Source organism: Zonotrichia albicollis, chromosome 28 (assembly GCF_047830755.1).
Source record: "Zonotrichia albicollis isolate bZonAlb1 chromosome 28, bZonAlb1.hap1, whole genome shotgun sequence".
In the NCBI taxonomy this organism is placed as follows: Eukaryota; Metazoa; Chordata; class Aves; order Passeriformes; family Passerellidae; genus Zonotrichia; species Zonotrichia albicollis.
In genome coordinates, this window is record NC_133846.1 from 7,211,661 (window position 1) to 7,232,695 (window position 21,035).

The 21,035-nt window shown below is 51.3% G+C and overlaps 1 protein-coding gene across 2 annotated transcripts; it reads left to right on the forward strand.

Annotated features, from left to right (window-relative positions):
• Positions 1 to 3,551: 3,551 nt before the first annotated feature.
• On the forward strand, positions 3,552 to 17,190 carry TAFA3 (TAFA chemokine like family member 3). 2 transcript variants are annotated; one of them, XM_005495637.4, is made up of 6 exons: positions 3,552 to 3,850; positions 7,933 to 8,017; positions 8,267 to 8,385; positions 13,364 to 13,513; positions 14,470 to 14,579; positions 15,932 to 17,190. In XM_005495637.4, exons 3-6 carry the CDS (start codon positions 8,268 to 8,270, stop codon positions 15,941 to 15,943), a joined length of 390 nt encoding a protein of 129 aa, XP_005495694.1. In that variant the 5' UTR covers positions 3,552 to 3,850; positions 7,933 to 8,017; position 8,267; the 3' UTR covers positions 15,944 to 17,190. The 2 variants fall into 2 exon arrangements, with proteins under 2 accessions (XP_005495694.1, XP_014128657.1); XM_014273182.3 differs by having other exon boundaries at positions 3,559 to 3,850; positions 14,470 to 14,594.
• The last annotated feature ends 3,845 nt before the right edge of the window (positions 17,191 to 21,035 follow it).

Sequence of the window (21,035 nt, forward strand, 5' to 3'; positions counted from 1 at the left end):
ATGGGGGTGTCAGGTCCTCACCTTCCCTGGACACAGCTTCATGTGGAGCACTCCAGCATGCTTCCATGATAAACAGTGATTTTAAAATCAGTAACACAGGAATTGGTCTTAAATTATGCTATTTTAGTTAATTTCTCATGTAACTGCTTAGCATCAAAAAAGCCTTTCTAAGTTTCCTCTTTCATCTATGCTGCTGAGCCCCAGAGGAGGTAGGATGGAGCCAGAGATATTTCTTTGTGAAAGAATGACATGTTGGTTGCATTTAAGCCAGAACAGAACTAAATTAAACATCTAGATCATAAAAGTACCAGAGGATGTTTTAAAACAGGTTCTTTGCAGCACTGCATTAGTTGACTGTAGAGCCTGACTGTGTAATGAGTAATATATTAATTTATAATTAGCATAGTACAGTGAAGCTCAGCAAATAACTCTGTGCACTCTGGATAATTCATCAACAGAAGAAGTGGTTCTTAATGGTTTCCAAGGTTTGTATGTCCCCTGTAATTGGGAAGTTCAGCATTTATTGTTATTTCTTTGAAGGGATAATTTGATTGCAAGCACACATCTTTATTCCCTGTCTGTTTCTGCTGGAGTGCAGAGAAGCCTTTGGAGCATTGCTGCTCTGGGTATCTCTGTGACCTCTCTGCAGGTGAGCACATCATTGTTTTGCAGAGCAGATGACCTGGATTTGGTGCAGATTCTCAGAGGGTTTTACCCATTCCCTGCTGCAAAGGGGAGGGAGGAAGGGGGCACATTAACCTCCTTGGGTCACTTGGCTTTTCCCCCTCTGCAGCTTCAAAATCTTCCATACAATTTTCATATCTCTCAAGGGATCTTCATTCACAATTCTGCTCTCAAAGTCTTCAGGAGCCTCCTGGTCTCATTTAATATTACCTGACAGTAGAAATACAGAAGGAGAAGAATAGATGTATTACAGTAACACTCGCTGGAATTTATGGAGCCTTTGGGGAACTTACTTTTTAATTTGGATGCTCAGACCCACATTCCAGAGGATGCAGGGAGCAGGACCTCTCCCTGCTTTTGCAGCAGTGCCCAGAGATCCTATCCCTGGACTGCTGTTTTGGCAGGCTGGGAATCTGCACTGAAATCCCCTGTTGTCAGCAAAACCTTTTGAAAAGGGAACAAAATCCTCAGATGCTGGTACTCGGTGCTGAGACAGCCTGGAGGCACGGGGGCCTCGTCAGATGAAGGAAATAAATAAACTTAAACTGAATTAAGATCATAATTCAGTGATCCACTGAAAACAGGGTGTGATAACTCTTCCCCAGGAATAAAATGTCAGGAGTTCTGCTTTTTCCAGCTTTAATAAAATAATTTGTACCCTTCTGCCTATTATCAGCTGCAGATAAGGTGATTGCACTGAGCATTAGAAGCCTTCTAACATGTGCATCTGCCTTTGCATGACCATTTGCCCCTAACCCTTCTTGTAGCCCAAGCCCCAATCCATGTGGTTTCATCCTGAAAAAGAAAAAAAGCTGATTGCTCACCTGGAAGGTACAGAAGGATTCCAGGCATGTAGCAAATTTCTTACATGGGAGCAGGATTTATCACTAAGGATACATCAGGAAGTGTTGCTAGGGTTTTCTTGGGCAGTTCCTTTCCAAACTTGGCTTGTTATGGATACTGGAAACTTGGGTGCCCTCACCCAGTAAAGTGCTGGGCTCCTTGAGGAGTCACAGCCAGGGAAGAGAGCAGGCTGAAGGCTGGGCTGGACACTCAATAAGAAGTCAGGATGATGGTGAGAAGGAATTTCTGTGTTCACTTCCAGCTGAATTGAAATTAAACCAGTTTTACTGAAGTCTTAATTCCTCCCCTGCATTTAAATGCTGTGATCTGGAAAGCAACAAGTTTATATTTCTGTATCATACATCAATAAAGAGCTAGAGTTTTGTACACTTCCTTATTAAATAATCTGGCCTAATTTAATTGGAATTTGGCTGGTGTGGAAAATAACTCTGATTTAATTTGCTCTTGATTGTTCCACTAAAACTTTGTGATCTGAAAGTAGCGTGTTTGTATTTACTTATCGCAGCACTAGAGACCTGCATTGGCAGGCTCTCGATCAAATTACCTGATGAATATAAACAGCAGATTTAATTTAGTTTCATATTGATTTTTGTCATTATTATTAAAACCCTCTGATCTGAAGAATGAGATGCTTGTATTTCCTTAATATCTTATTACTGGGGTTCAGGTTAATCTTGTAGAGCTTTTCCTTTTTCTTTTGAGTAACCAAGTCTAACTAATTGGAATTTAACATATGGCAATATTGACTCTATAAAGGGGGAAAAGGAACTCAGTTTCCTAGGGCAAAATAGCAAAGTAACCTAATCTTGTCAGGGGCTGGGGTACTCTCCCCTGGATACCTGTGTGCACTTTGGGGGTCGTGGGTGCCCCAGGAGCTGGTGAGTCCCCTCAGGACCTCTGCCTTGCCCTCTGTCTGGTGCCCTGAGGAGCTGCCAGTGGTGCCCACGGGGCGCTGGGCAGGGACCCGCCACAGTGCCCTTTCCAAGGGCTGGCTTCTGGCCAAGGGAGGGGGCATGCACAAAGGCTTTGGGATCCCATGGAAAGCAAATGGCTGGGGGATTTGCAAACTGCCCACGTGTGAGTTGTCTGAAGAGCTGCTGTGCACCTGTAACTCAGCTTGGCTTTGGAAATGATTCCATGCTTCCAGCTGAGTGTGGGGTGGAAGGTCCAGGTGTAAGCAGTGAGCTGTCTTCAGAAACCAAAGGCTTTCATCGATGTGCAAATAGCTTTGAGCAAAGCACCAAAAATGAGTGCCTGGAACTTCAGCCTCTCATCTCAGCTGTGCTGAGGTTGCAGGTCTAACTCTTGGCAGGAACTGTGAAAATTCAACCTTTGCCCTTGCTGTTTGTTGGTGCTTTAAAGCCTGTTGCCGCCCGTTGCGGGCGGAGCCATGCAAGCTGTGCCCTGGGGGCGCCAGGAGAGAGTTTCTGGACAAACATGGAGCTGCCTTGGGGAAAGAACTGGCCCAGGCTGGTGTTGTGGTCCCAGGTGTTGGAATCCCCTGTGTCAGGGACTGTCTCCTGCAGAGCCCGATCCAGGCTGTTCCAGGAAAGCTGAGTTCTGATGGTTTGACACAAAAGACAGGCTCACATTTTGAGGAGAAGAGGGCTGCAGGAGTGAGTCCATCTGTCTGTCTGTCTATCCCCACACCATCTAGCATCCCTCTGTGCTCGCGGATCCATCACACCTTTTTTGGCAGGGAAAATTAGGTTTTGGGTAAATTAGCTCTGACCAGGCTCATCTTTTGAGAAGGAGAATGCCAGGGCCAGTTATCAGGCTGTCTCTCCATCTGTCCATCCCTGGACCGTTCCATATCCCTCGGAGCTCACGGGGGCCATCACCCCCCTCTTTGTTTTTTGGGGGGCGGGGGGGATGGAAAGGGGTTGTGTGTGTAAATAATTTTTCCCGTTAATTCTCTCTGTTCGCCCTGACAGCCTTGACGGGCGCCGGGGCTGACCGGGGCGGGGCAGCGCCCTGGCGGGCGGGGGCGGCGGCGAGCGGCTCGGTGCGCAGCCGGTGCCGGTGCCGGTGCCAGCCGGGATCGCGGGCCGGTCCCCGGGCGGCAGCAGCAGCAGCAGGCGGCGCTGCGCCCCTTCCCGCCGGCACCGGCTCCGCCGGGCTCCGCTCGGCTCCGCGCCCGCCGCCCCCGCCCAGCCCCGCGCCGCCGCCGCCGCCGCCCGGCGATGCCCGCGGCCCCCGGCGGCTGCGGCCCGCGGAGGCGGCGCTGACCGGGCAGAGCGGAGCGGAGCGGCCCCCGGCCATGGGCAGCGTCGGCCCCCGCCCGCCCCGAGGCCACCGGCAGGTACGTGCGGAAAGTTTGGCGGGGGGAACGAGACAGCGGCCCCGGGGCCGCTCCCGCCGCGGTGCCGAGCGCCGCTCCGAGGGGACGCTGAGTCCCGCCGGGGCCGGGGAGCCGCCGGGATCGGCGTGCCGCTGGCACCGGGATGCCGGTCCAGGGCTCCGCCGTGGGGTCCGGCGCTCCCGGCTCCGCCCGGCCGCCGTGCGTCGCTGCCCGGTCCCCGCGTGTCCCGATCCCCCGCCGGGGCTCCCCGGGGCCGGAGCGGGGTTCGGGAGGGCCCCTGCAGTGAGTTTAACGGGACCGGCTCTGCCCTGCGCCCCGTTACCAGTGGCTCCGACAGCAGCGGCGGCCGCCGTCCCTGCGGGCTGAGGGGGGATTCGGAGCCGGCGGGGCCCGGTCCGGCCCCAGCTCGGGGAGTGGGCTCGTCACGGATGCTGTTTTGCCCGAGCTGTGAAGCTACCCGCCTTTCTGGGAGGCAAAGCGCTGCCGGAGAGATCCCAGATTCTGAAGCCAAGGATGCTCCGTTGCTCCGGAAGGGCAGTGGCACTGAGAGCCAGCTGCCTCGTGGGGTGGCTCGAGGGGCACAGGATGGGTCAGATGGCCCCATCACCACGAGCAGAGGCTCAGGGGCTCGCAGGCGAGCATGAGCTGCACCAGTCCCATTCTGGAGTCGTGAGTTTGTCCATGCTGTGGGTGCCAAGGCAGGGAAGCAGCAATCTCCTCCTCCTGCTCATCAGCCATCCCTTTTGCTGCAGAGGGCTTGGGGGGCTGCTCATTCGCCTCACTAGCACCGTGGGGCACTGGACCCTGGCTGGAGGGGCACAGTTCCACATGGGGCTTTAATGGAGCAGGAGGAAAACGTCCATAGCTCCTGTTACAGGCAGAGTGGTCGTTGTCTGCGAGGGCAGCAGGGAGCTGGTCCTGTGTCGTGTCTGTGCTGGAGAACCTCGATGAAGCTCCCATGGATGATGGCCCATGCCCACATGTGCCTACAGGGAGGGACGTGGCCCTCACAGAGGAGCCATCAACTCTTGACACTCTGGTTGCAACTGAGATTGACAGTCCAAGAGGCTGGGGAATTTGACAGTTCTTTCAGGTCCCAGCTCAGACCCAAAAGGCAAAAGCAGCTAAAAAATGTTGGTGAAAAAATCCACAAATTTCCAAACAGCACATAACAGAATGGAGAATACCAAGATCTTCAATCAAAATTAAATGTTTTGACATGCCAGAACACCACTCTTCATTTCACTGACATTCCAGGCTGAAAAATCTCAAGTCAGACCAAACATTTGTAGTTGTAATCTCACGACATTGGAGGTTGATAACTGTCAAAACAGCAGTTTCTGCAGAGCTGTGTTTTCTAATGGGAGTTTGGGCATGAGTGGGAGCTCTGAGTGCCTGTGCCAGCATGGAGCACTGGGATGCACCATGTCCTCCTGCTCCCCTTGTACTCTCCTGGCCCCCAGCGTGGCTCCTGCTCAGCTCAGTGGTTTCTCTTCGGAGTGTGGCATGGACAGTGTGGATTGCATTATTGATAACACTGTAATTTATTTATGCTTCCTTGGCTATAGCAAACAGCTCAGCCTTTCTGAGCTGAATATACTTTGCACTGGGAACGTGTTGCTGTCCCCTGTGGGGTGGAGTGGCCAGTGGAGTGCTTGGATTTTGGTCCAGCTGAGAGGTTTAGGAATGTCTCCTGGAAACTCACATAGCCTGGAGGGTCCCATGGGCATGAGCTGGGGATGGGCTCCTCCAGAAGGACTCTGGTGTGTGCTGTGGGGCTCAGGCCTGGTGCCCAGGCACTGGGCTGTGCTCCCTGCATGGAGCAGGAGCTGCAGCAGCAGCCAGGAAACCAGGGTCTCCTGATGGGGACCTGGCTGCTCTGCTGGAAGGTGCATGGGAGGTGTGTTGGCACTGGGAACTCGCTGTTGCAAAAATTGCAGTAGCATTGTGTCTGCTGTCCTCACATCTGGGCTGCCAGCTGTGCCCCATCATGGGCCAAGACAGCTGGGACACAGCTCCTGCTGTGTGTGCCCCACTCCCTGCTGGGTGCAGTGCTGTGCCACTCACTGCCTCTGGATTCAGGTGAAGGACTGAGCAGCTCTGAGAGAGCTGTTTGCTTTGCCATTGAGCAAATAGTGCATGCTTTGAGCTGACATCCATATTTACGCAGTGGGCTGTCATGTCTCCAAAGGGACTCCAGCAGCACCAGCTGTTGTATGATCTCCCTCTGAGAAGCTTCATGCAGAGCATATTGTGCCAGAACATCAGACATCACCTAAATATGGGTTTACAGGAGAGAGTCTAGAGTCCCACCACATCACCTTGAGGAGCAATGGTTTTCTTGCACATTGAGCCACACTGGATTCTTCCTGGCAATGGAGGGGCTGGAGCAGTGGGCAGGGATGGAGTCAGGACAGCATGTGGGATGCTGCCAGACACTCTTCAATCTGTTCCTGGTCCAGCTGACCATCCCACAGCATTAATTATAAGTATTTCCTTACCTCTAAATTATCTCTTAGCATAAAATATGTGGTTTTGTCAATCTACCTTTGGTTTCTTCCTGCGCAAATGTCAACACTTTTGATGACATTTTCTGATTTTTGTTTTCCAGATGGGAGAATCAAAGTGCAAAATATCACTTTAAATCACCAATTCGGAATGAAGCATTTTTCATTTTGAAATGCCAGTTTAAAACAGGAAAATTCATTTTTAAATGCTTCCAAACAAGAAATGTCCTTTTTACCACTTCAAATCACTTCATTTTGATTAAAAATGTCAGCATATTGTGTGTGGAGAAGCATCACCTCTTCATTAGAGGAGTCAGTGGTTTCACTGTCTCATGGTCCGGAGCAGATAGAAATTTCAAACATGGTTGAAAATTGAAGATTTCTTCTCAGAGAGGTGTGGGTTTCTCCAGTGCACTGCCCATGGAGGGGACTGTGAGTGCAAGGTTGGCACAGGGCAGGGGCACCCCTGGCACCTGCTGCTGGTCCTGGCAGCACTGCCCAGCCTCAGTGTCATCGCCACTTGTCTTTGTGGTGTCTTGTTAGTAAGTTATGATCCAGCACTAAAATTTTATGGGGGACATAGTTGTTTGCTGGACATGGTGAGACCCCAGCAGGTGATAGTGGAGGCTAGGAGGTCACCATGCCACCTGGCAGCTGCCAAGCAGTGACATGGCTGTTGGTGCTGCTGCCTGCGGAGTGCCAGAGCTGTTCCCATCTGAATGGCTGTAAATAGGGAAGAGAACACATATAAAGAACCCAGCAGTAAAATACAAAACCTTTTGGGATTTACATTTTTCTCTAGGGGCTTCAGATGGTGTAAGACTTGGCTTCTTCCCAGCATGTGCTGCATGGAGTGGGAGTGGTGCCAGTGTGATGCCAAGAGAGATTCTCAGTGTGTCCAGGGGTAGCTGATGCAGTTTTGAATGTGTGGTTGCAGGAATTTGGTGTCTGTGCTGGCAGGAGTAGCAGCCCCAGAGGAAGGTGATGCCTGGGAGAACAGACTGCAGGTCCTGGCACTGCCATAGGCTCTGTGTATCCGACTGGTAGTCTGCTTGCAATTCCTGCCTCCTGTGGGTGCTGGCCCCAGGACATCCAGCAGGATCAGCCCATCCTCCTGTTTGTCAGCAAGTGCTTTACAAGTGCCAAGCCTTGGGCATCGCTGCAAGGGACCTCAGCGACACAAGGACAGTCACAGCACGTACCCACGCACAGACAAGGCAGAACCTGAAATGACTCGCTGCTGATCTGCTCTGGCTCTTCCCACACACACTGCCTGTGCATTTAGTGTTTGTCATCTGCTTTAATGACCTACTATAAAGGACCTGATTTTGTGCTCTCAGCAGTAAAAATCAGGAGCAGCTCTGCAGGTCGTGCTGTTCAAAGGGGTGAGCAGGGCTATGGGCTGAGCCCCTGGAGAAGTTTCAGTGGTGTGATGGACACGTGCTCATGCACCTGAGAGTGTGTGTCCTGAAGTGGGGCTGGTGAAATTCCCAGGTGTCCCCAGCCACTCCCAGGGACACAGTGGCTCATGCTGATGGCAGGTATCACTGCCCAGGTCCTTCTTTCTCCTTTCAGATGTGCTGATGTCTGCTCCTTGCAAAGACCTCACCCACCTGAGGTTGGCAGATGCACAGATGTGACCGTGAATCACCAGTAAAAGGTAACCATCCCTCACCTGTACTACTGCTGGTGGGATCTCTTTCTGTCCTGCTGAGATGGCCTATGCTGCAGATGAAGTCTAAGGTCATCTGAGGGTGGTGGGTGAATCCCTTCATCTCCCAGGGCCATGTCCCCACAGCCAGATACCCCAGTGCTCACAACGTTCAGGAGTCATACCGGTGAGTGGATCTGCACCTCCCAGCCCTCCTCAGGCCCTCTTCCTCCACAAATCTCTTCTTGTTTTCGGTAGGATGAGTGAGAGAGATATACAGAGCCTGAGCAAATGGGTTTTCGTGCTCAGCCTCTGCCTCACCACGCTGTGGGGACGACTGACACTGGCCTCCACGCATCAGCACAGAAGCCATTCAGGTAGGGGAGTGAGACCCTTGCTGCATGTGCCACATGCTCGTGCTGTCATCTGGGTCCCCATGACAATGGCAGTACTTTGGGGTCTTCATGGGATGCCTGAGGTGGGGGTTACGTGGGGATGAGCTGCTTGGTGAAGTTCTGTCTCCCATTTCTTGGTGGGGAAGGAGGAGTTCCAGGCTGTGGTGCACACCTGGAGCAGGTGGGCATCTCTGGGGACCAAATGCTGACAGCCTCAAGGAGCTCAGTTTCCATCCCTTTTCCTGGGGTCTGGGCAGCAAGGATGAGCATGCCAAATGTGTGGGGCAGCATCCAGCAAATGGACACCAAGAGGCACAACACAGTGCCACTGTGACAGCTGTTGGATTGGTGTTTGGAGTGTCCACATGTGCAGGAAACTGCCAGGACTGCTTCTTCAAGATGGGTGGGAACCTGCAGCCATAGCAGCTGCTGCTTGGAGCTAGAAGTTGTGAATACTCATTGTGGGGCATTTAAAACCAGTGGCTTGGTGAGCTGGGATGGTCTAAGGAGCTAAAGAAGGAATTTCTTCGTGTCTGTAGCAAAATCTGAGACACATATAATGACCCATTTGTACATCTGTACAGCTCCTTGGAGCACACTGGGAGGAAGTATGAGGAGGTGGATACTGGTGTTACTGGTGTTACTGGTGGAGCTGTGCACCTGGCAGCACAGGCAAACACTCAGATCCCAGGGCACCTGCTGTCTGCTTGATATGCCTCTGCTTGGAAAGGGCATTTAGGGGTTAATTTGAAACCATTCACGCTCTTGATTGACCCCACACCTAACCCTGTCCTATTTCTGTCATTTTTGCCTGACAGTTAAAGCAGTTCTAATCCTGTAATCCCCACCCGCATTGCTTAAAACCAAAACACATCTTCCAGAGTGCCTCCCTCACCCAGTCAGGCAGCAGCTACCTGCCCTTCCCTCCTCCTAACCCTGGATGTCCCATCCTTGGAAGTGCCCAAGTTCAGGATGGACAGGGCTCTGAGCAGCCTGGGCTAGTGGAAGGTGGCTCTGGTGGTGGCAGGCAGTGGAGCAAGATGAGCTTTATGCTTCTTTCCAACCTAAACTATTCTGTGATTCTAACTGGGAGAAAACTCTTCACTTTTTTTCTGGGATGACTTTTTTGGCACTGAATCAGGTCTGCCAGGGATATGGGCACTGCTGGCAGCTTAAATGCTCACTCAACCTGCCCACTCCCAGTGCCAGAGAGCCCTGCTCCTCCATGGTATTACTTTGTAGGGAGCTGCTTCTTTGAATTGTGTTTATTTACAGATAAAACCACCCAAAAATTATCAGTAGCAGAGGAATTGTGACCTCAAACTTAAAAATTTCTTGAAGAGAGAGTCCACATACAAACCCTTTGTTTGCTGTCCAGGGACACGTCTGACTGTGGCAACCAGGTCTGATAATAGAATTACAGAATATCTCAAGTTGGAAGAGATCCACAAGGATCATTAAGTCCAACTCCTAGCCCTGCACACAAATCATACCACGTGCCTGAGATCCCTTGTGCCCACCCAGCGCATGGAGATGCTGCTTTGTCCAAGCAAAGTGCTGCTTCCTGCAGAATGTGGTTGGATTTAAGGAGCCACATGAATCAAGCACGTCGTTTGGGAACAGAATAAGAGACTCCTTGGTGAAGAATGATTCACCAGCAGTTTAATCCCCTGTGTAACATGGTGAGGCTTCATGATGAGCAAGGCTGGAATGTCTGGATCCAACTCCCACAAAGGCGGCCCCAGCACCTTCTAAAGCTGATAATCAAAGAGCTGTCTTTGCCTTTGTGCTCATCACTCAACCTGAAGCAGAAGGAAAAAGGCGTTTAAGTCAGCTGGGATTTTTTCTTTTGGGAAATGAGGTTCTCTTGGCATTGCCTGACACTTACATGCATCCAACTTCTCTTCATTTTGTAGCTCTCCACCAGCAAGCAGTATTTTACACTGAACATGTGGGGTTGTGCCCACGCTCCCTGAGATACTCAAAATGTGTTATTTTGGGTTATGCCATAAAAACCCCATGTTCTGCTGCTCATTTAAAGGTCAATCAGAGTAGGACAGCATTTTCATTTTATTTTTGCATGCAGGATTCAAAAGCTGTTTGCTCTTACAATTCTTCATGGTTCCATGAGATAAGCTGTGTCTTTTAAAAACGGATTCCAGTGGGGAAATACCAGTTAAATGGGAGGGAGAAGCATGCCAGAAGCTCTGGAACTTATCCCAGGCTCTCGGGGGGTTTCCTGCTGTCTGTGTTAAACACACCATCCATCTGATACGCATTTTGTTCCAAGTTTCCTGCTGCTCAGCAAAAGGAGAAGCAGCTGCAGGACCTCTGAGGCCCGCTGCTCACACTGCACGTGGGCTCAGCCTCTCTGCTCTCTCTTCCCAGGCATGGGACATGAAAACCCCGAGTGGCAGGGCTGGGAAAACAGGTGGTGTGTAGGAGCTGAGGTGCATTTTGGCAGCTGGGATGGCCCCTACCTGGCTCCCCATGGGTTCAAATGCATGGCCTGGGAAGGAGATGCAGTGTCCTGCTGCCAGGGCTGGGGTTGACTCCTGGAGGGGGCAAATTTCCAATGGCATCATGTCCTAGGGCAGGGCAGGGTGCCAGATGGTCAGAAGAAAATGCAATGGGGAATGGTTTAAACTGGAAGGAGACAGGTTTTGGTTAGACGTTCAGAAGAAATTCTTCCCTGTGAGGGTGGTGAGGCCCTGGCTCAGACTGCCCTTGAACACATTCCTGGAAGTGTTCAAGGCTGGGCTGGATGGGGCTTGCAGTAACCTAGGCTGGTGGAAGGTGTCTCTGCCCATGGCAGGGCGTGGAATAAGATGATTGTTAAGGTCCTTTCCAACCCTAGCCAGGCTCTGATTCTACAGTTCTAAGACCTTCAGGCAAATCCCTGAGAGCGGGATGAGTCCCGATGCTGCGTGCTGCTTCTTCAGCTCTGCCATCAGTAGGGCCCTTGCTGTGGGGCTGTGTGTGCCCCAAGGGGGCTGTGCCAGAGGCTGGGGGGCTGTGCCAAGCAGTGGGGCTGTGCCAGGGGCTGTGGAGCCGGGTGTGTCCCAAGGGGGCTGTGCCAGGGCAATGGGGTACCTGCCCCACACAAGCAGCTCTGCCTGGGCAAGGACTCTGGGCACTGCAAACCCCACACTCAGCTGCCGTTAAGGCAGAGGGAGTCAAATTTCTCTTTATCTCTGAGCTGCACCTTTCCGAGCAAATTAAAAGGGCTTTGACACGTTAGCAAACTGCTATTGCATGGTTGTAATGACCGATTTCTCAGTTCTGCCTGGCTCTCCCTCGGCTGAACCTTTTAAAATTAGCTGGAAATGAGCAGCCGGAGAGCAGGACTGCAAGGGAGCAGAGGGGTTGCCTGGGCAGCCCTCCCGGGAGGAGCTCTGCTAATGAAGCTTTTCTGAAAATGAGTCAAACCCCTAACTACGTGGGAACACTGAGACTTGAGGGTGTAAAATTCCCTGGTGAGGTGCACGGGGTGAAAGAGTGACTCCTTGTGGTTCTGGACCACAGTGTGAGAGGAATGTGGGCTCATAGGCAGCCCAAGCCAAGGATCTCTACTTCCTCCTCAGATTATTTGAAAAATACCATGAAGCATAAAGAAGGGCAAAACAGTCATGTTCATTCTGCAAAGAGTTGCTTTCCTTTTCACTTTCACCGAAGTCTACCATTTCTGTATACAAAAAGAATAGAATTTATTATGAAAGCTGAATTACTATGGCATTTCAAAGAGAAGATAAAATTTGTGGCCAGAGATATTATTACAAAATATTCCATATAATAATGGTGTAATTATTATGGACAGAAATGAAAGTAAGGGTCCATTAAAAGAAAATGACCATGAAATAGCACTAAATGGAGTAAACTGGAGTCATGGTGATTGTGTAGCCCGTCCTGCCTGTGTGAGGTGGGAAGTGTTCTGAGCCGAGGGCATGGAGCAACCAGGAATGATGCCTGCTTACCTGCATACATTTTGGGATGCCACACTGCAGGAATACAGCTTCCCTGTCCTCTACCCAGCTTGGCTCCTGTTTGCTAGGGAATAAAAGATTGTCCCCAATGACCCACAGGACGCAGGACGTGCCCATGTGTGGCTCTGCACTACTGCCCCAGTGCTCATTAAGCAGGACCTGCAGTCATCTCTAGGGTCGTGGGAATGAAGTCTATCAGCCGTTTTTGGCTGATTTGTATTGTGCTTGTGTGGGCCATTACCCAGCTGGAGCACTGATTTGAGATGCTGACCAGCTCTAAACTCTGATCCCAGAGGTGATCAGCCAACATGGTACTTTTCCATTTTCCTTAATATTTTAATGGCACTGGGAGGGGGAGCAGCAGAGCAGCTTGAATTGCTGATGAACACCATGATATTTCTCTGCCGCTGCAGGGTGGAAACCTGATCCTCCTCCAGGGAGAGGGTGGGTGATGGCAAGGTGGAGGCACTGACTGTAGCTGTGGTCGGAAGGGATGGTGCTCTGCTTGAAGCCAAAAGCACCACAATGCACCATCCCCTCTTGTAGCAAAGTGCATCTCATTATCAGCTGCAATTAGCTAATGTGCTCGTTAGTTTCAATAAAGCTCTTGGCTCAGTCGTGGCAAGAGGGGATGCATTTTGGAGGGTACGATGGGTGTGAGGGCTATTAGGAGCAAGAGCTGAGATACGAGAGGTGTGGAGCAGGTACCAGCACTTTTCCTTACCCGAGGGCTGGTAAGATGCTGTGCCCAGACACCAGCTGTACGTCACCAGCAGGCCCAGGGGTGATTCCAGAGCCGGGACGTCGCTGCACATACCGGGCTCTCCTGTGCCTTGGTCACAGCTCACAGCAGCAGCGCTGCCCACGGCAGCGGGCAGGGGATGGCCTGAGCTCTCTGAGCTCTCTGGGTGCTGCCCAGGGCAGCGGGCAGGGGATGGCCTGAGCTCCCTGGGTCCCACGGGCTGTTTCTCCTGCAGTGCACGTGGAGCCCGGCACGTGCGAGGTGATTGCAGCTCACCGGTGCTGCAACAAGAACAAGATCGAGGAGCGCTCCCAGACGGTGAAGTGCTCCTGCTTCCCAGGGCAGGTGGCAGGGACAACACGGGCAGCTCCCTCCTGCGTGGACGGTGAGTACCCACGGTACAACCCTTCCTTTTCAATCCCTGACCTCATCTTCATGGGTTAAACAGGTGCGGGGTCTCCATGTCCCTCGCATTAGCAGAGGAGACCTTCCCTGGGATCCTGCAGCAGAGCAATGGGGAAGGGGGCACATTTTGGGGCACTCTCTCATTGGACACTCACTGGGCTGGTGTGGCTGTGATACTCCACTCAGTGCAGCCCTGGGCTATGTGCTGTGGGGGAGTGACGGGGGTTCCAGCATCACTGTGCTGGGGTCAGGTCTGCAGCACTGAGCCCTGCACGTCTCCTCACCCTGCTGCCACTGTTGGAAGCAGAGATATGATTCCAGCCATGCAACACCTTTGCCTGTGAGGAGCACCAGGCATACAACCTGTATGTTTTATTGAATGCCATTATGTGCCATGACCAAGGAGCCATCAGGAGCACCACCAGCCCCTGCCAGCATGGTATTGATTTGCATGACAACCAGTGGCCTGTGACTGCATTTCTGTGCAACAACAAGTAATGCCAGAATAAATTGTTAGGGAAGGCTCTTGTTGTCCCCAGCTGCTCAGGTCATATTGTTCCCAAATATAAGAGAGCCCACTCTGGTTGCCCAGACTGGAGCCATGAATCACAAGACCCTAATAGAGCAGAGTGGTAGGAGACAATCCCTTTGCTCTGTAAGTGGAGCCTGAAATGGGTTCTTGAACAGCACTGCTCTCCCTGGGAGTGAGGACACTGGGCTTTTTTTTCCTTGGGTAGTGAGAGAAAAGAGGGTGTTCTGGAGGCAGGTGGAGCAGCTGGGCCAGGTGAGGCCAGGCAGGTGAGGAGCAGCTCCTTGCCCAGGGCTCCTCAATGTGCGCTGTGCTGGAGAGAGGGGCTGGTGTCACCCAAAGGTGGGCAGAGCTGGTCCTCCATGCCCTGTGCTGCAGCCTGGCTGCTGATCCCCTCCTCTCCCCAGCCTCCATCGTGCTGCAGAAGTGGTGGTGCCAGATGGAGCCGTGTCTGGACGGGGAGGAATGCAAAGTGCTGCCTGACCTGTCGGGATGGAGCTGCAGCAGTGGCAACAAGGTGAAGACGACCAAGGTACATCCCTGCCAGGTGATGGGGGGTACCCAGGTGTGCCTTCCCCAGCCTGGGGCAAGCAAGCAACACCCAGGAGAGCACCCATAGCTCTGGGGGAAGGAGAGAGCTCCAGCTTCTTCAGGGCACACACTGATAAGGACTCAGTGGGGCAGAGCAGAGGGTCTGGGCTGTGCACTTGTCACTGGTGCTGGAGGGGCTGGCAGGCATGCCACAACCCTGCGTGCATCACAGAGCTTTTCCAGTTGATCATTCTTGCTGGAAGGCTTGGTGTTGGATGGCTCAGCCCCTGAACAGACATCCTAGGTGTGTCTGTGTAACATCCCAGGGCTCCCAGGGTGTCCAGGTTGCTCCCCAGCACTACCCACTGCTCCGGGGCCACAGGTTGCCCTTCCCAACCCAGTGGCACAGCCCTGAATCTGTCCCTATTCCCTGTCTGAGGCAATCATTTGTGACAGAGCACTACACGATTATTATTTTCATGGCTTGCTGAATACCCCAAAGAACAAGGTGTAATTAAAATTTTATCAAACTCATTAGTAATTACATATATGCCATGGTTAATCAGTTGCATAATTTTGTAATCCTTGTTCATACTGTTGAGTGTAATTATTCCTTATGCTTTCATTTTCCTCACCCCACATCCCCCACCACAAAATTATCGTATTAAGCAATGTCAGGATTTTTTTCATTGCTGCTATTATTTTTGTGCACAGAAAGCACTTTCATGCTGAAGTGTTTTTATGGACACCCAAAAAGGTTCTCCAGTCCTGAGCATCCATCACTGACCAGTACCTACAGCATTACATTTAGCTGGTTGTCTTTTTCCCCTCTTAGTGTTGTTTGGTTGGTTTCCCCCAGCAACTGACGTAGCACAAAGCCTCTGCTCTGACTTTGCTGTCTTGAATTCTCACTGGGACCATTCCCATCTGGAATGGGAGCAGGACTTGGGAGCTTGTGCTCTCCTGCCTCATCCAGCAGACCCCTCCATGGCCAACCTCCTTTTGGGTGCTGTGCCCCTCCTTAGGGAGGCAGCAGTTTGGGAACACAGACCTGTGTTTTCAAAAGGACTTCTGGTAACTTTGGATGACTTTAGTGACTTTGGAATGGTGCCAAAGGGCTGGATTTGCATCTCAGTCCCCTGTGCAGGCACACCTCAGTGGGAGCTGCAGTCAGAGCACAAAAATCACAAACCATCCTTAAGGTGACATTTGGAATGGCCACTCCATTAAATGAAAGTAAAGGGCCAATCTTATTTGCACCTCTTGAGGCTGTTTGCTGATAATTCATGGATGGGGAATCAGCTGGATGCACTGGATGATTTCTCCTCTCCTCCACAGGTCACTCGATAGCCCCTGTGCAGTGTGGCACGGGCTGAGCAGCCTTGCCGTGGGTCTGGTGCTCCCGTGGGCAGCAGGATGTGGCCCTGCAGATGGGGGATGCTGCAGGGCTGCCAGGCTGCACCCGCCAGCAGGACTGTGGCAGCTGCTGGATCAGAGCATCCTCTGCGCCCCAGCTTCCCTGGAGGCTGCAGGAGGGGTCCCAGCGCAGTGCCAGCATCCCGTCACTCCACGGTTTCCTCCTTTTCTGGGGACACGTTAACCTTCCAAGAAATGGGCTCGTTTTCTAACCCTCCTAAATAAAATACTCCCACTATGTAAGAGCTGTTGGCAATGCAGAGACAGACAGGCAGCAGGCCCCCAAAGTGGGCTTTAATCTGAATAGCTGAAATCATTGCTGTGAGTCGCCTTTCCCCCCAAGATGCTGAATCCAGGTTGCATTGGAATCAGGAAATTAGTGGTTATGTGAAACCCTTCCCCGTGTGGCTCCTAGCCCTGGGGTTCCTCGGAGCAGCTGCTGAGCTCCAGCCTGATCCTGGGTCACTGAGAGTCTGGCCTTTCCCTGCCCCACCACCATGACCACAGGCAGCAGACGTGGCAACGTAGTCAGAGGGTGTCTGACACCCTGTTGGCTTCCAGGGATGGTGACATGTCTCCATGGTGCATGCTGCTGGTTTCTCCTTCCTCAGTAATTGCATTATTCGGGTTGCAAATTTAGTGTTTTCCACCATGCAAATCCCAGGCACTGAGTTTCTGCTTGTGTTTGCAATTGAATTTCAGATTTGTGTGAGGCGACCTCTCTGTCTGCAGCTCTGGGGTGTCTGGTGCATCAGAAAGGGCCTCTGACCAAGCTAGATTTTGTTGTAGTAATCCAAAATAAAGAAAAATGTACCACCTTCTGGCCCTGAGCTCATGACCTTCTCCAGGACACACCATTTCCTGTGGTGTGGCAACTCAAGGTGGGGGACAACGTGAGCTCTGTGCCCTCGGTGTCAGAGGTGCTGGGGACCCTGGGGCTGTGGGACCAGCACCCCCAGCCCTGCTCTGAGACCCTGCAGGGGATGTGCTGGTGCAGGAGGGGCTGGAGATGGTGTGGACCATGGCAGTGAGGGGGTCCCTGCTGTCTTTGCTGCCTCCTGCCCTGGCTCCCACCGCAGGACTTGTTATTGAGACATTTTTGTAATGGGGTATGTAATACTCTCTCCAGATGTGATGTAAATACCAGACTGTGAAATAATAAAATCATTTTAATCTCTGCAGATGATCTTTTCACTTTTCACCAAAGGGAATCTCTGGGAGTGCTTCTCATGCTGCTGAATCTGAGGTGAAGGGGCTGGGGACTCTGCCCCAGCCATTCCAGTCCCAACCAGCTTGTTCAATGATGGCTTTGGAGGAGAGCTGAAAGCCTGTTGTGGCCAGCAAAGGTTGAGTAGCTCATAGTGATCCTAAGGAAAAGTGCATTAATTTCTACAGGATGCTTTGCTGAGAGCTCCTCTTATCCTGTTGCTTCCCCTTTGTGTGGCAGCTCCCACTGCTGCAGCGCTGTGCCCCCGAAGATGCTCCCCCTGCCAAAGGCCAGATTGGGATTTCAAAGGTTCCCTGCTGGAGTCCTGTGCCATCTGAGAACCTAGGCTGTCGGATGCAGAGTGAGAATCTGTTATTTCCAGTAGGAAACACCAGGCTGTAGATGGGAACTTCCCTGCTTGGCTGAGCATTTTCATAGCTGGCTCATAATGTGAAGGATCCACTCTGCGCAAGTGTTGAGCTTGACACCTACATTGATATAAAAACATTTTATTGTCTGCATAATAGGCACCCTTGAAGCTTATTTTTCACTTACTGCAGCCCACAGTTTAGTGAGGAAATAGCCCCTTGGTGTCTCTGCTGAGTGCTGACCTCGCTGCTATCACACCATCAGAGTACACAAATACTGCAAATTACTGCTCCTCTCCTGGCAGGTAAATGTGTTTCCAAGGAGAACACTGCAGCCTGCAGGACTGCTGCTGTTACCTCTGACTCCTGAGCAGCCAGGGAAGGATGCTGCTGCCACAACTTCTGGCCCTCTGCCCCCCTTCCACTCACTGTATTTTCAGTGCTTTCCTCTGGCCAAGCAGACAAACATCCTAGCAGGAGCAATAAACCAAGGAGGAGGGTGGTAGTGATGGGAACATCTCTGGGCTGAGACAAGGACTTTGTGCCCTGTCTCTTCACCGCCTCAGTGGGACAATGCCACCTGCATGGTCCCCAGCAGACACCCTGATCCCTTCTCTCTCCATGTGACCACACTGCTGGTCCCTGAAGGACAAATCTGCAGGGGGATGGAATATAAGAAAATAAAGATAGTATAGAAAGTGCTCTTACCCCTAAGCAGTTGCAGCTGGACCCATTATCAAAGATTAGGAACAGGCCTGACTTTAACAGAGGCCACAGCTCTAGCCAGTGAGAAGAAGAGTGCTATAAAAGATTGGGGTGGCTGGTTAAGAAGGGAGCTGGAGTCAGTTGGCTGCTTTGTGAAGGAGAGAGAGTCAGTGCTCTGAGGAGATGCCCACAAGAACACACCAAGAAGGTATGAAACTTTTGTGGTAAGGAGACAACTCTATAGAACCCCTGCAATAAGATAACACAAATCAACCCCTGCAGCTGTATCAGCAGCTTGGACACCCCAAGCTCTCGTGCCAGGGTCCCAGATCCACCCTGCCCAAGTCCCCATCTTGGTGGGAAGGTCTTGTGCCGAGTTCTGTCTTGGCACATCTGTGCAGTATCTGACTGGGAGCTTGCACAGACAAGATTTGAAGTTGCCCAAGGGGTGATTAGTCAGAGGAAACTGTCACAGTTAACGTACTTTCAATATCATCTCCCTGGGTATTATAATTACACCCCATTCAATTAGTCTTCAGGGGAAAAAAAAGTCTTTTGTATTAAGATTTGGTGGAGAATTATTAGAGAGTGAATTAAAAAACAAGGATTCCATTTTACCTACAAATACTAAAAGCATAATGCATAAAATACCCCCAAATTACAAGCTGACTAAATGTAGAGCTGTGCTAGGAGGTGAAATGAAAGGTAAAATGAAACCCTTTGAGCAGTACAAGGTGCAGTATTATCAAAGAAATAAGATGGAAACATAATTAACCACCCAGCATTATGCTGAAAGATGGCAAATTGAAATGGGAGACAAAATTAGGTGAAATTGCAGAGCAGGCTCATTTATTTCTGCTTTATAAATCAGCGCTACCTGTCAGCAGTGATGCTAAGCTATTCCAGAACAGGAGCTTTCCAAGGGAGGACGTTCACAGGGACCTCACCTTGTCCACGTTGAGGTTGCTGTACTTTCCTGGACGGTGAACTCTGTGTCACTGTGGGAGCAGGGGATGCCTCCAAGGGTCACATCTTTGGTGCCCTTTCCTTCACCCAGCCGTGGTGCATTCAGGCCACACCTGGTCTGTGTTCTTCCCCCAAAGCTGTTTCCCTTTCCCTGATGCTTTGCTGCTCTAACCAGTGCCACCCTTGTGACTTTTGCAAGTGCTGCTCCTGTGGCATCCCACAGGGAACCTACCATCAGTGGCCCCTTGCACTGGTGAGTGCAAGTCCAATTTAGGGCTGGAGGAACGTTTTCTTTAACTGTGCTAAATTTCCTCCTCTCGGCCTTGGCTCCCATTCCCTATAACCCCGGGCCCCTCCACTCTCCTGCCATGGCTCTGCTTGCTCCTCTCTGCCCATTGGCTTAATTGCTGCTTTTCAATGAATTCAAACAAGAAAAGAATAGTCTTTTCCAGAAGTAGAAAGATTTTTGTTAGAATCACCTCAGCCATGCAAAAACATCCCTGTGCATCTCCTGTGCTCTGCTCAGGAATGGAGAAACCTGGAACTGGTTTATCAGATGAGAAGCAGAACCTGTCTCATCCAGCTTACAGGATTCAGAGGTGGCAGGTGCCTGTGGCTGTTCTGGCATTAGTGTATTTGAACGTGAGCACAAGGGTCAGGTTTTTTTTCTACTTTGCCAATACCTTTCACTAAGAACACTGCTTTATTTTTTCCCCGGTCTGGCTTGTTTGCAAGTAGATATATCCCTGTTTTGGGGATGTGAACCAAGTGGCTTCAGCACCCAGACATGCTGCCCCATCCCTCCCATGCTCAGGACAGAAGCCAACAGCAGTCATAGCCCCACCACCAGGACGTGGGGACATGTGGCCATTGGGAGATGGGGCCGTGGCCACCTTCCCCACTGCCTTGCATGCCATGGGACTCCATCAGAATCACTAAAATAAAAATACAACAGCACAGTCTTTTCTCTGGTTAATACACTGTGATGGGGCCGTTGGAAGCATTAGATGGCTCTTCCAAAAATGCATCCTCATGTTTTATTCAACTGTGCATTTGTGAAGATGTTCTTAAGGGAATTAATAAAATATTCATTTAGATGGTCCTGTGCAATAAAGGCAGATGCTCCGTGCTGCTGGGTCAGGGCAGAGCTGGCAGCCTGACTCCTGCCACGCCCCAGGAGGATCCCTGGGATCACAGAATATCCTGAGCTGGAAGGGAACCACAAGGGTCATTGTGTCCAGCTGCTGGCCCTGCACAGGACATCCCCTAGAACCCCACCATGAGGGGCTGCACGGACATGGGTTCATCCTGGGCAGACTCTGCTTGCTACCTGGATGAGGGATTAAATAGAGGCTCATTTTTATAAAGGGATTTCTGGCCTTATTTTCCTGCTGGGGCAGCTGCAGTGGCCACAGCAGAAAAAGAGCCATTGGCTGGGCCAGAGCAGAGAGGGAGGATGCAATTTAATTTGTGCATTTCCCAGCTTGTTAATCTCCTGACTTACTGCTGGTATTTGATTTCCGTAGCATTGCTTCATAATAAAGGGATTAGCCTGGACCCTAGGTCTGCTCTGATGCTCATCTACTAGGGATTAGAGAGAAATTTTGCAGTTAGTTCATAGGTCAAATAGGTAGAAATGAAAATATGTGTATGGTTTCGTTGACATTTGCAGGAGCATTCGGTCTGTGATCTAGCACTGGCTCTCCTGACCCATTCAGCATCCCCTGCTTCCTGATCCTCTTGCTTCCCCTTTCACAGCGCTCCCAGTGCCCTGGTCCCT